Here is a 13,837-nt window from a genome sequence, read left to right as displayed (position 1 = left end):
GGGGGGGGAATGGGGATAAGGGAGAGGTCGGGTAGGGTAGGGTTAACAAAAAGAGAAAACTTTTCTCTCAGGACAACAGTATAAAAAGAAGTATAAGTTGCTACATTGTTAAAACAAAAAAAAAATTGGATTATACAACTGCATATGTTTTCTTTGAAAATATGAATTTTTGTTTCAAATATGATGTATAGGAACTATGTAAGTTTCTTTTGAAGCCGTTTGTAAGACAAAAATTTATACTGATTTATAATGTCATCACATTTGCAGTGAGAGTTATGATGATTGTAATTTGTACTATGATTATAATTTGTTTCAAGAGAGAAAAGAATAAAAACTGACCATAAAAAAAAAAAAAAAAAAATTACTGGGCCCCATCTAATACAATGAGTTGATATTAATCGCAAATTATTTGCGATCGATATCAATCGCTGCAACTATGTACATAAGAGAGAGGAGACTCCAAAGTTGCGATTGATTGGAGGGCTTACGATTTAATTGGATCAATCGCAACTCTTTGTAAGACAGGGCCCATCAGATCGATTACAAAATATCAGAGAATGTATATTTTTTAATTGCACTATAACATTCCCTAAAGCACAAAACAGTATTTAAGAATCAATGGGAAGCCCGCCTTTTCATAAACATGGGGGGGGGGGGAGGGGGTGTGGTCCAACGGTTTCAGCCAGCAATCCCTTAGGTCCATCACTGTTCTTTATTCTTTATGTAATTCCTAATACTCACGTCACAATTATAACAGACGACGCCGTTGGAAGTGACAATGGCGCTAAAGGTTTTGTCAAACCAGCGATTATGAGGCGTGGGACCCGCAACACCATGCAAGCAGGACTGGGAAATTAGAAAACAAGCAAAATGATAAGAATATTAGCAAAGGAGATGTTATGACATTTTAATTTGGATTGTTAAAACATTGATTAACATTTCATCGTGCTATATAGAAGGTGATTATTGACTTATAGGACACCAGATTGATCTAGATTACAACTAAGTTTCAGGGCAACTATTAGAGCGAATTAATATTATTCTTATGAATGGTATTAAAAATCCATAGACATGATGTATCTTAAATCGTTCTGAGAAAAAATAAAGCATGACAAAGAAAAAGACAATGTCAAAGAACGGCTGATATTCTTTGCTGGTGATCATGTTGACTTTGGTGATGATAATGGGAATAATGATGATGATGATGAGACGAATAACATTACACAGAGCTATCGATGCTGTATAGAAGGAAATAATGTTGATAATAAAAAGGATATTTATTCGAATTCCATTCATCATGATGAACACCCTACCTCTGTGTAGCTCTTGGGACTTCCATCATCCAGAATCAACCCCATGATACTTGTCTTGATGATCTCAATGTGACTTCTGTTGCATGAATCTAGAGATACCAGATGATCGAACGCCTGCAAACAGGAATACAAGTGACAAGATTGACATATTCAAAATATATTAGGCAAGGCAGTGAGATGAGAGAGAGAGAGAGAGAGAGAGAGAGAGAGAGAGAGAGAGAGAGAGAGAGAGAAGAGAGAGAGAGGGGGAGATAGAGAGATAAATAGAGAGATATATATGTAGATAGATAAAGAGAGAGGGGGAGAGAGGGAGCGAGAGAGAGAGGGAGAGGGAGATAAAGGGGGAAATGAACAGTAACGGAAAGAGAAAAGAAGGGCAAATAAGGAAAATAACAAGAAATAGATAACATACCTGAGCATAACTGACCCTGTCGTCTGCAGTCAATGCCCCGATACCTTGCCCTCTTTGACTGCATGATTCTTTGATAAATACCAGCTGTCTGCATGAACCATAGACATAATTGAAAGAGAGATAAATTCAGATTTAAAAAAATGATCTTTTGCTCGATGGCCTTCCCATCTGCCGCTACAAAGTATGATGATAGAGAAATGAATTATGAACAACATTTTGTGTTCATCTGCTCTCCTCTTAGAATTACAGGGGGGGGGGGGTTGTTTCACAAAGATCCTAAGTCGAACTTAACTCTAAGTTGGACTTAAATATTAGGGAGAGCCATTTGTAGCCCTATAATGAAATATATTCAAAAGGGAATATTCAAGTATTTTAGACTTTTCATAAATTTCACATCAAGAACATGAACTCTTTCATGATAATATAAAAATATGAATGATTTGAATCGACATTTTATGCCTTTTAAAATAACTTTTGCAAAATATTTTTCAAGGATGCTAATGGCTTTCCAACTTAGAGACAAGTTCAACTTAGGATCTTTGTGAAACACCCCTCAGGTGTAATATTCACTATAAAAAATCAACCAATTAGGCAATCTCAATAGCTGTATACGTCATTATATTTAAAAGTGTAAACATTACAATGACACCTTCACTGCTATTATGTAAAAAAATAAGTAGCACAGGTGAATGTACATGTGACACCTGTTCTACACATTTTTACATAATAGCAGTGAAGGGATGTTCCTTTGTCTACCACAGCAATTGTTGAGGGTAGAATGAGGAACTGTATATTTTGTCCTCTTTCTTTGTCCGTCATGTTCATAGTGATATAAAGGGACATACATTATAATATGGTATTGAAGTTGCAGGTGATCTAAATGATTTTTAGAAAATAGTTGCGATCGTATTGGAGATAAACTGCCTTGCCCCTTCTACATACCTTAATTTTTTAAAATCGCATTTTAACCTCTTTTTTTTTTGGGGGGGGGGGGTGGGTTATTTTGTTGAGAATTCCCCTTACCTGTGTATCTCTGGAGGGGTCAGAACTTGACCTTCCAGATCAAAGACGGTCATCTTGAAGATATGACCGTTACACATCACATGAATGTGGGTGGGACATGGACCCTCCTGCTCTGTAAGACATTGACAAATTAAACAGGGTTCATTATGTTCAAATTAAAATTAGATCAAGCTTTTGAAATTGAATCTATACTTTTGGATTATCCTCACAAATACAAGGATATAAAGAATTTAAAGCCCCTCTAAAGTGTTGGGAGCCCCAAATTAGCCCAAAACTTGATGGCAAAATTTCACTTAAATTGTATCATGATGTTAAAGAGGATGTCATTTAAGACACATTTCTACACAGATCCCCCCCCCCCAAAAAAAAAAAAAGAAGAAGAAGGGTTTGAAAGGAGTACACAATTCGGGTTTTCTGATGTTTTCCTAAATTTTATATTCATTCATCAATATTCGACTTCAAACACATTTGTTTTGAAAACCCTTGAAGAAATGTGTCCTATATCCTCTTTCACATTATGATACAACTTCAGTGAAATTTTGTCATCAAATTTGTAGGGCTCCCGACACTTTAGAGGGGCTTTAAAGAAGTGAAAATGAAAACCCTCATTAGATTACGTATATGATAATCGCACAAAGGATTTTCTTGATTGAAACGAAACCTTTCATTAATATCATGAAACAGACAAAGTCAATATACAAGAGGAAATAAATAAACATAGAGATATTGGGAAGAAGGGGAGGAGGGGTAAAAAGATGACGAAAAAGAACAAATGAACAGAAGAGAAAAAGACAGTGAGAGAGAGAGAGAGAGAGAGAGAGAGAGAGAGAGAGGGGGTGGGAAACAAAATGAAGAGAAAATGGGAAAATATAGAGTGAAAAGCAAGGCGAGAGAAAGGAGACTGGAAGGGAGAGAGAGAGAGAGGGAGAGAGAGAAAGGAGAAAGTGAGGGAGAGAGAGAGAAAGAGAGAGAGAGAGAGAGAGAGAGAGAGAGAGAGAGAGAGAGAGAGAGAGAGAGAGAGAGAGAGAGAGAGAGAGAGAGAGAGAGAGAGAGAGAGAGAGAGGGGGGTGGGGAAGGAAGTCGAAAGCTTAAAACAAAAATCTTAACCTGTCTTGAAGTATCTGTAGAGGGAGTCCTTCTCTTGTCCTGGTTCCCGACATGCATGGAAGAGTCCTCTCATCTGGTCCATAGAATATCTTTGGGTTCCAGCCCGGTTCTTGTCTCCCGGAAACATCTCCCTACAAGGATCGAACATTTCCATTTTAATTCCTAGCTTCTCTCTCCTTCTCTCTCTTTATTTCTGTCTTTTTTTCCTCTTTCTCTCTTGTATTCATTTCCCTCTTCACCATCTTTTGACTCATCCTCCTCTCTCTTTCTATTTAATCCTTCACAATGATCTAATTTTTCAGTTTGGGTATATAATGATCATCTGGCTTGATATGCCTCAGAGTAATCCAACAGTCTACAGTCTTAGAAATACAGACTAAAATTATTAATGTCCTATTGCTGTTGAGAAAGTTCAATATAAAGGAAAACAATCTTTTTAGTTAAACCTCATGTTACTTAGGTTCTTTTCTAAACATTTCAATTAATTTGTTTCAGCTCATAAACGAAATAATTCTTGCGTTTTATACACAAGCCTAAAATGCTTAGGTCAGAGTTTTCAAATATTTTGAAAGAGAGTTGAGATGAAATCAGTTCTTTTGTCAGTAAGTATATACATTTCTTTCCAACTGAGTTGGGTTGCCGCCACCCCCTTTTTTAAAAACTACTCCGTATTACGCGCGAGTGCAGAAGACTAAACAACTTTTAAAAATATGTCGAGATATTTTTTGTGGCGTTGTATTTGTTTTTGTATATAAACAACTTTTTGCGATTCAAACTGTCATGGCTTACTTTCTGAGAATTTGATAAAAGAAAAGTAGATGCCAAAGGAAGATGGCAGCCCTCTCTAGCTGAGTCCCTTCTTCAGGGGGCCACACCGAGGTCTGGGTGGGCAGAGGTCCGCAGGGATTCTGGAGGACTCCTAAGGGAAGACGTGTTTCCAAGTAGGCCTTATCCTCCCACCATTGCTCAAGCTATGCAGAGAAAGAGACATGCAAAGAGAGAGAGAGAGAGAGAGAGAGAGAGAGAGAGAGGGGGGATAGAGAGAGAGACAGAGGGAGAGAGAGAGAGAGAGAGGGAGAGAGGGGGATAGAGAGAGAGACAGAGGGAGAGAGAGAGAGAGAGGGGGTGAGAGAGAGAGAGAGAGAGATAGAGAGAGAGAGAGAGAGAGAGAGGGGGAGGGGGAGTGGGAGAGAAAGAAAGAGAGCGAGTGTGTGAGAGAGAGGGGGGGGGGGTGGTGAGAGCATATTAAGAAATGTATTCCTATGTAAGCTATGTAGCTTGAGTTCTGCTACTATAAGGAAAGTTTTTGTTTAGGGGGGGGGGGGGTAGGGGGTGACAAGGGGGGGGGGGGGTAGCGGTAGTGCTCCATAGGGATTCTGGAGGACCCCCTATATAACGTAGGCGTGTTTCCAAATAGGCCTCGTCTTCCCAATCATTGCTCTAGCTGTTACAAGATAAACAGAGAGAGAGAGAGAGAAAAAAGAGAGAGAGAGAGAGAGAGAGAGAGAGAAAGAGAGAGAAAGAGAGAGGGGGGGGGGGCGTCAACCTCTGAATCCCCCTATACATTAAGGTTTGTAATTTCACAGATGTTCTCGAAGTGCACATTTTAATATTACCCAGACCTCCTTCTGGTTTCATAGTTTGAGATACGGTACAACTTTAGAATATGCCTATGTTATCTCAGGTAGATGTGAAGTTTGTAAGTACATTGATAGCTTCAAGAGGGAGGTACACGTTAGAACGCTTCATGAATTAACATATTAGGACTACTCTACCCAGTGGCGGATCGAGGGGGGGGGGGGGCGGGGGCCCGGCCCCCACCTGGCCCCAAAAATAGGTTTTTGAAAAAAAAGATGGTAACGCTAATTTTACCTCTAAAAAAGAACGGTAGGGAGAGTGAAGGTGCCGGGGGGATGCAATCGTAATTTAAAGGCAATATACACAATGTTGGTCAAAATCAAGAGTTTGGTTTTAACATTTTGTAGATATAGGTGGGCTGATAACAATCTGATAACCTGTGCGCTTCAGTTAGCCTTGAATGTAAAAATAGGACAATAGAAGTTGCGGTTGTCTGTCCAACCGGCCAAATCTGTTTTCTTCTTTAAACCGAACCTCTTCGTTTTTAAGGATGGATAGAATCTAAGGTCTACATATGATCTATTTAGCATTAATGTCATTTTAATATTATGAGATTCCAGTATTTACAATTAAGTCTCTGTATGAACACGACAAAATGTCGATGACGGATAGGCAAAAAATAATTACTAATATTTATCGATGGTACTAGAGCGAGCCTTTTAGGGGTTGAACTCTTACCTAAATATATCTAACTATTAAAAGATAAATAACCCAAGGAAATGTATTTCTGCCATTTCTGCTTTTACCAACAGGGTGTAGGCTATTCCCTGAACAATAACAAATAATAACAAAAAGCTATGTGAAAATGCATGAATGATGATTGAAACGATACAAATGATGTTTTTACAGTTTTAATTTCATTAATTTATTTTGTATATAGCTCACCCAGTTTTTCATCTTTTTAGACTTCTCTACAAGCTTGGCATGTAACGTCTTGCCAACACCATGACCGAACTCTCCCACAATCCTCTTTGTTTCCTGGTATTCATCTTCCGAAAGAAATGGCTTTACTAAAATAAAGAATAATAATATCTAAAGTTTCTATATTTCCCATGAATTGATTATCGAAATACATGTAATTATTGCACCTAACAAACTTCACCTACAGTGTATAATGTGAAGCTCGCACTCTATCGAGATAACCTTTATGTGGCATACGGTGGCATATTTTCGCAAATGGGGGGAGGGGGGGGGGGGGCAGGCGCGGATCAAGGATTTCTTTTCTCAATTCGAAATTTAGTGTGCTGAAATTTGAAAATCGTGCCGGCCATTATTTCACTCAGTTGGCGGGGGGGGGGGGGGGGGGGGGGTAGTGTGCACAATTTTTTTTTGGCCCTTGAAAATTTGAAAAATCGCCCCCCCCCCACCTTGAACGCCAGGGGATGGGGCTATCTCCAAAAAAAGGGTAAAATTATCGTTTCTTTCCCAGGGCGGAGCCCTCAGAAGCTCAGGGGGTTTTATACATCGAATTATCGTCGGATGAGCATAATCTTATGTGTGACACTGGCAGGACACAATTCGGTGTTGGATCCAGGGCAAACGCGTAGACAGGATTTCATTTTAGGGGGGGGGGCGGTAGTGAGCACGCGAAGCGCGCTCCTATAGGGGGGTGGGTGCAGGATAGGGAGAGTTTCATTAAATTATTAGAAAGTTAGACGATTCGTTGGACCGTTCTCGACTCTTAATCCTTGTTTGAAACAAGTTCCCCTTCCTTCGCGCGTAGCGCGGAAGCTCTGACGTTTCATTAGATTATTAAAGAAAGAAGACGATTCGTTGTACCATTCTCGACTCTTAATCCTTGTCTGAATTCAGTTTCCCCCGCTCCCGCGCGAAGCCCGGAAGCTTTGACATTATATAAATTATTAGAGAAAGAAGACGATTCGTTGTACCGTTCTCGACTCTTAATCCTTTTTCTTCCTACATCTTCTTCCTTTCTTCTTTCTCTTTTTTTTTGGCCGGCGTTTTGGGGGGCGACCGCCCCCACTGCCCCCCTGGCTAAGCGCCTGATCCAGGGGCGAAGCCCTCAGAAGCTCAGGGGTTTATACATCAATATATCGTCAGATGAGGATAATTTTATACCTTTTTTGTGACACTGTCAGGTCACGATTTGGCTTGGGGTCCCCGGAAGCTCAGGGGTTTTGGGCAATAAATTACGGTCAGATGAGCATCCAGGGGCCCGCCTTCGGGCCATTGTTAGGGTTCGGGGGGGGGGGGGGGCAGAGCCCCAGAAGCTCAGGGCTTTAGGCATTTAATTACGTCAGATGAGCATAATTATTCCTTATTTGTGACACTGGCAGGACACTAATTGGCGTGAGGTCCAGGGGTCCTAGACCCCAGACCCCAGACGCTCAGGGGTTTTAAGCATTAAATTACCGTCAGATTAGCATCCAGCCTTCCGCCTTAGGGCCCTAGGTGGGCTCCAGGGGGCAGAGCCGCCGGAAGTCAAGGGGTTATAGGCATTTAATTACGGTCATATTTTGATACCTTTGATATATTTCCCCTTTTATTTCATTCTTTTTTTTCCTTTTCTTTTTTTTTCCTTCTTTTTTTTTTGCCATGGGGGGGGGGGGGGGGGCAGGCTCCCCCTGGATCCGCCACTGCTGGTTACACCCAAGATTTTTCGGAGGCAGGTCATTTCGAAGGTAAAGAGCCTGGTCTCATCTTCTTCTTTTTTTTTCTTCTTCAGTGTCCATGTTTCTGATCCATACATAAGGATGGATTGGGTGAGTACCTTATATAGTTGAAGTTTTGTAACATCTAATGTCTTTGGCTGTCAATATGCTGTGAAGACATTGAACAGCACCCAGGGCTTTTCCAATCCTATTCTTTTATGTCCTCTTTACATTTTCCTGATTGAGTGATGGTACCTCCCAGGTAAACAAACTTTTCCACCTGTAGAAGTTTGGCTCCACCTATGCTGATGTTAATGTCTTGCTGCTGTTTACTGATGACCTGGACCTCTGTTTTGGCAATATTGATTTTGAGGCCAAAGTTTGAGCTCCACTGGTGTACACAATCTACATGCAAGAAGAACTATGTCGTCAGCGAAGCGGAGGTTGTTGATCAGATGGCCTTGGATGTTTGTTCCAATAGGGGTGTCATAGGTGGCATGTATAACCATTTCTAGGATGATGTTGAATAGCTGTGGTGATAATACACAGCCCTGGCGTACCCCCACAGTTGTTGGTAACCAGTCTGTAAGTTCTCCATTTACCCTGACTGCACTAGATGAGATTTTGTACAGTGCTTTTAAGAGACAGATGTGCTTATTTGAGTAGCCAAAGAATCGCATAGCTTTCCAAAGTCCTTCCTGCCATATCGAATCGAATGCCTTCTCGAAGTCTATATAACAACAAAACAGACTTCTGTTCTTTTCAAGGTGCTTTTCTGCAATTTGTCTTAGAGTAAACAGTTGGTCTATGGTTGATCTCCCTGGCCTGAAACCTGCCTGGGACTCTGATAAAATTTCCTCTGTCTTCTTCAAGATTCTTCGTTGAAGGATTGATGCAAATATCTTTCCTGCATGGCTAAGCAAGCTGATTCTCCGGTAGTTTCCGCAGTCGAGCTTATCCTTCTTCTTGAATATGGGTGTTATAACCCTCTTAACCCGAATTGTCTGAATTTCGTTTTCCTCCTCCCACGCGAAGCAAGGAAGCTTTACCGTTTCCTTAAATTATGAGAGAAAGCAGACGATTCGTGGTACAGTTCTCGACTCTTTTCCCTAATCTGAATTCATTTCCCCCTTCCGTGCTTCGCGTGGAAGTTGAGACGTTTCCTTAAATTATTTAGAGAAAAAATACGATTCGTTGTACCGTTCTCGACTCTTTATCCTTGTCTAAATGAAGGTTCCCCCTCCCGAGCGAAGCGGGGAAGCGTTCTTGGCATTTCATTAAAATATTTGAGAAAAGAGACTATTTTGATGTAATGTTCTTGATTCTTAATCATTATTTAAATTTAGTTTCCCCGAAAATTGTAAACCTCTGATTTCTTCAGCTGATATTATAGGAAGTGAAACGTCGCGAAAATACAAGTATTATAGTTGCAGTCTCTCTCGAAGTCGTCATAGCGGATAAAAAGTCACAGCTCGTAGGAAAAAAGAGGACACTTTTTTTTTTCTTCTGGTCTCGAAATTTGAAAATTTGACATTTTGTTCAGTTGGGGGGGGGGGGGGGGGGTAAGGTCACCTTTTTTAGGTCTGCCATTGGCATAATTTTTAATAAAAATTTAAACATTTTATTACAAAAAAAAACAAAAAAACAAAAAAAATCAAAAGGGGGGGGGGGGGGTCACAAAAATAACACACAAAATATACACATAAAAAAACTCAAGGGGGGGGGGGTTAACCCCCCCCCCCCCCCCCCCCCTGCGTACGCGCCTGTTCAAACATGATTGGCTAGTTTGATAATGACGTCGAACGAGCTGCGTTTGTGCTGGCAGTGGTCCAGCGAGCGAAAAAGAGACAACCGGAACAATGAAGAAAAACTGCATGTAAAGTTCAGTAACCCTTGCTAAAGCCAGGGTAATAATCGGGGCAGCGCCAGGAGCGTCACAACGTGACGGACATGCGTGCTATATAAGAAGCCACCATTATTATTATCATTATTAATAAGAAGTTGATGCTTGCAGCTAAACAGCGCCTTCAATTTCTCTGAGTCTTGTAGCTTAATCAATATAGTTCTGAGAAGATATGAACAACTACAAAGCTGGTCTCCATCTATTGCGCTTTACGGAGAAACAGACTCTATCGATTGGGGGACATTGCTACATTTTTGTTTCGGGTCAATAATTTTCATATCTCTACTATTTCTACGTTCGCTAACTGAGCGGAGAGCAGTTCAACTCATTGTGTTGCTGCAGTGACTTAATGTTATAGAGGTGGATCGTATCTTCGTCTGTTAAACAAATTTTATGAGGACAATTTGTAAAATTGGAGTGGCTAATTGGCAATATCGACAGTATTTCAAATTTTCACCACGTTTTATCATGATCAACTACCAATTGTAACCAATTTAACAACACGTTTAACGCAGTTAGAAAATAATGTAGACTTGATCTCTCTGAAAATACAATCATCAATAATTAGCCAGCATACTAATGGACCCTACTCTTCTTATCAGTGGAATTAACCAAGTAACACGATGAGATATATGAAGTCGCTGCTTAAGATTTCTGCGTTCTGCATTGCTTCTGCATTTACTATCATCTACCATAACTGCTCCACGACTTTTCGATTACAAACAGTCACCAAAGGAAGATTACCATCAAGAGCTGGTTTTTCAAATGTGACAAATAAATATGCCAACGCTGTTGGGTATAATGTCACGGCACAAATGCAAATACTACCAGAACCTGTGGGATATAATGTCACGGCACAAATAAGACCCGAACAGAAACCCACTTCGGTTCCGTTGCGCGGATGGCGGAAAAATGTACACTGGGAGCCAGGAGCTGAGCTGGATATATATGATTTTTTAATCAATCCTGTCGATAAGTGCAACGCTGGAAAAGATGATATCACATTACTTGTCTTAATCAAATCAGCACCATGTAATACTGATCGCAGGGATGCTGCCAGGCGGACGTACATCAGTGGGGCCGCGAAATACAATGTGTCTACAAGGTTGCTATTTATCGTGGGAGATTCCGAAGCACAGGACGAGAGGGAAAACATCCAGGAAGAGGCCCGAAGACATAGAGATATTCTGAAGGTTGGCTTCCACGACGGTTATTACAATCTCACCATCAAACTGGTCATGGGGTTTAAATGGGCCTTGCAATTTTGCAACAACAGTAAATTCTTGATGTCGACGGATGATGATACCATGATTGATATCGTGACCCTGGTCAAGGACCTCGACGCTTTACCTTCGAAGGATCATTCTCAATTCGTGCTGGGATTTACAGAAGAGGGGTGCAGACCACGTCGCAACGTAGATAGTAAATGGTACATACCAGAGGACCTCTACCCAGGTAAGACGTACCCTCGATTTCCATACGGGCATGGGTATGTTGTGTCACATCACGTACTCGAAAAACTGTATCTGCTATCTAGAGAAACCCCAGCGAGGATACCGTTTGACGATGTTTATTGTGGTATACTCTTGGACAAGTTAAGCATCAGAGTACTTGACCGATCTACATGGTTGAAAGACCGCCATCCGCAAAAGAAGAAACAGGATTATTTGACGATTGAGGTATCACTGCAGGACATGGAGAAAGCTTGGACAAGTTTTGAAGAAGACTTTGAAAAATAGAGTTCTCGGCCCCATATTGTAGAGGTGTCGTGGTCGAGTGGATATGTCACCGGACTGTGGATCACAAAGTCCACGGTTCAAGTCCCGCCGCGGCACTAATTTTCTTTGGCAAGACATTGATCTACATTTGCCACTCTCCACCCAGGTGTTAAAATGGGTACACGGTAGGATGCGAAAGCTAATGTGGTTTGATCAGCAATGGCGCTTGTAAAATGGCGACTGGCTGGAATGCTCCCCAGGGAGTGGAGAATGTGCATACCTTGTATGCGGGTAAGCCTGAATCCGAAGACCGGGGTAATAATATGTTCCGCGCCTAGAAACGTAGTATTAGGCGCTTTATAAATGTGAGCTATTATTATTATTATTATATTATAAAGAGTTGCGATTGATCCGAATCAGTCTCCTATCTCTTATGTTTATAACAAGGATTGATATCAATCCTAAATAAATATTTAATCATAACTACTTATAACACAAGGCCCTGGTTCGTTTTACTATTGGGCTTATACATTTATAATATTGATATCGGATAAATTATTATAGGGGCCATTATTTGTAAAGTAAAACAAATTTGATTAAAAAAAATATGAATACTTTATGCTATTTGAAATATAACTTGGCTAATAGAATTCAACAACAACAAAAGATCGAAAGCGTCCGAAAACGAATATACCGTCTTTTGCTTGGACCGCAGTACCATCCCTACAAACATGCACTCGAACCTCTGGGTCTGACGAGTCTTCAAGAAAGACGAGAAGAGTTGACAATTAAGAATGACGTAAAAATGAAAACCTTGAAAATATTAAATATATTATGAAGCTTGAAAGTTTAACTGTAATATGTATTATAAATATATTTTTCTAAGAATAAACCCATCAATAAAACTGAAATTAAATATATCTAGGGTCGAAAGGATGGTTGTTGTAGTTTCTTGGAATATATTGATATATAATAATAATATAATAATATATAATAATAGCCTAATAGTCCACTCCAAATTTTATTAAACCGAAACAGAAATTCTTTTTGCCCAATTGATCGTGAGCCCGGCAGCCACTGAGCAGCGCCAGATCGACGTTGCTCTATCCCTTATTGTTGAACGCCAAACAAGGTAGCAACAACTCCCATCTTTTAACGTCTTTTGGTATGACGCGGCCGGGGTTCGAGCCCACGACCTCCCGGTTGTGAGGCAGACGCTCTAATGACTGAGCCATCACTCCGGTATAATCATTACTATTGACGAACTCTATTTCATTTTGTTCATATTATCATTACTCTTATTATTAATTAAATAATTTATTGTAGCCATTTTGTGACACTAAGGAAGAACTGATAAACTCTGTCGGTTGATCCGAAGTGGGTAATCCGTCGATCTTCATTTTAATGTTAATATTTTGTTTTTCTAGAATAGTCCATGTAAACAAATAGAGTTTTTTTTTGTTAAGTGTTGTGCTTTTTGTAATTCATATTTAATACTTGTAAATAAAACCAACCAACAAGCCAACCAACATTGAATCGTGGTAAAGACTAAGTTACACTACAGTTACGACCTGTCGGAGATGCTCCCGACAACCACTGGTCGGGAGTTAGTTGTCAGAGGTCGCTAAGAGATTGTTGACAGTTTTAAAATGTTATGAGTCTTAGGTGATTACAGATCTCCGGAGCGTTTTGGTTTGCTAGAGGTGTACACTGCAGCATCGAAAACCAATAAGGAACGAAACTGGTCTTGGAAAGATTTTTCTTGGTTTTCGAACGGATGGCGACAGTTTTCAGACTGATTGGCGACTGATCACCGACGGGTCGATATTTGGTTGGGAAAAGGTCGACAGCTGATTGACGAATAATATACAATCCGTTGTCGATTGATCTCCAAAGTTTCGTCGAATGCTGCACATTCTGAAATATATTGAGAGCAATTCAGCCATCGGCTGAAACATGCATATGGGAATTTGGCATAAAAACCCGTCCGATTTGCATGCTGCATGTTACATGCCATATTTAGAATGTTAAGGCATTTGAAGAGCTTGCTTTTGAGAGAACATTATTTTGTTATCCGACGCTCTTCCACACTTGCATAATAACAATGATAA

The 13,837-nt window shown here is 40.3% G+C and overlaps 2 protein-coding genes across 2 annotated transcripts; one reads left to right on the top strand and one right to left on the bottom strand.

The window, feature by feature from the left end:
- Positions 1–702: 702 nt before the first annotated feature.
- Positions 703–4,009, bottom strand: LOC100893742 (peroxisomal carnitine O-octanoyltransferase-like). Its single transcript, XM_030990821.1, has 5 exons — positions 3,856–4,009; positions 2,749–2,860; positions 1,726–1,813; positions 1,314–1,427; positions 703–846 (listed from the first exon to the last, which is right to left on the bottom strand). The coding sequence occupies exons 1-5, from the start codon at positions 4,007–4,009 to the stop codon at positions 703–705; spliced, it is 612 nt and encodes a 203-aa protein (XP_030846681.1).
- Positions 4,010–10,565: 6,556 nt separating this feature from the next.
- Positions 10,566–11,800, top strand: LOC100890863 (beta-1,3-galactosyltransferase 1-like). Its single transcript, XM_011676708.2, has one exon. The coding sequence runs from the start codon at positions 10,632–10,634 to the stop codon at positions 11,745–11,747; it is 1,116 nt and encodes a 371-aa protein (XP_011675010.2). The 5' UTR covers positions 10,566–10,631; the 3' UTR covers positions 11,748–11,800.
- Positions 11,801–13,837: the final 2,037 nt, after the last annotated feature.

This window comes from Strongylocentrotus purpuratus, unplaced genomic scaffold (assembly GCF_000002235.5).
Source record: "Strongylocentrotus purpuratus isolate Spur 01 unplaced genomic scaffold, Spur_5.0 spur5_scaffold_19, whole genome shotgun sequence".
Classification (NCBI taxonomy): Eukaryota; Metazoa; Echinodermata; class Echinoidea; order Camarodonta; family Strongylocentrotidae; genus Strongylocentrotus; species Strongylocentrotus purpuratus.
The sequence above is the reverse complement of the archived record's forward strand: the minus strand, read 5'-3'. Positions and strand labels throughout refer to the sequence as shown.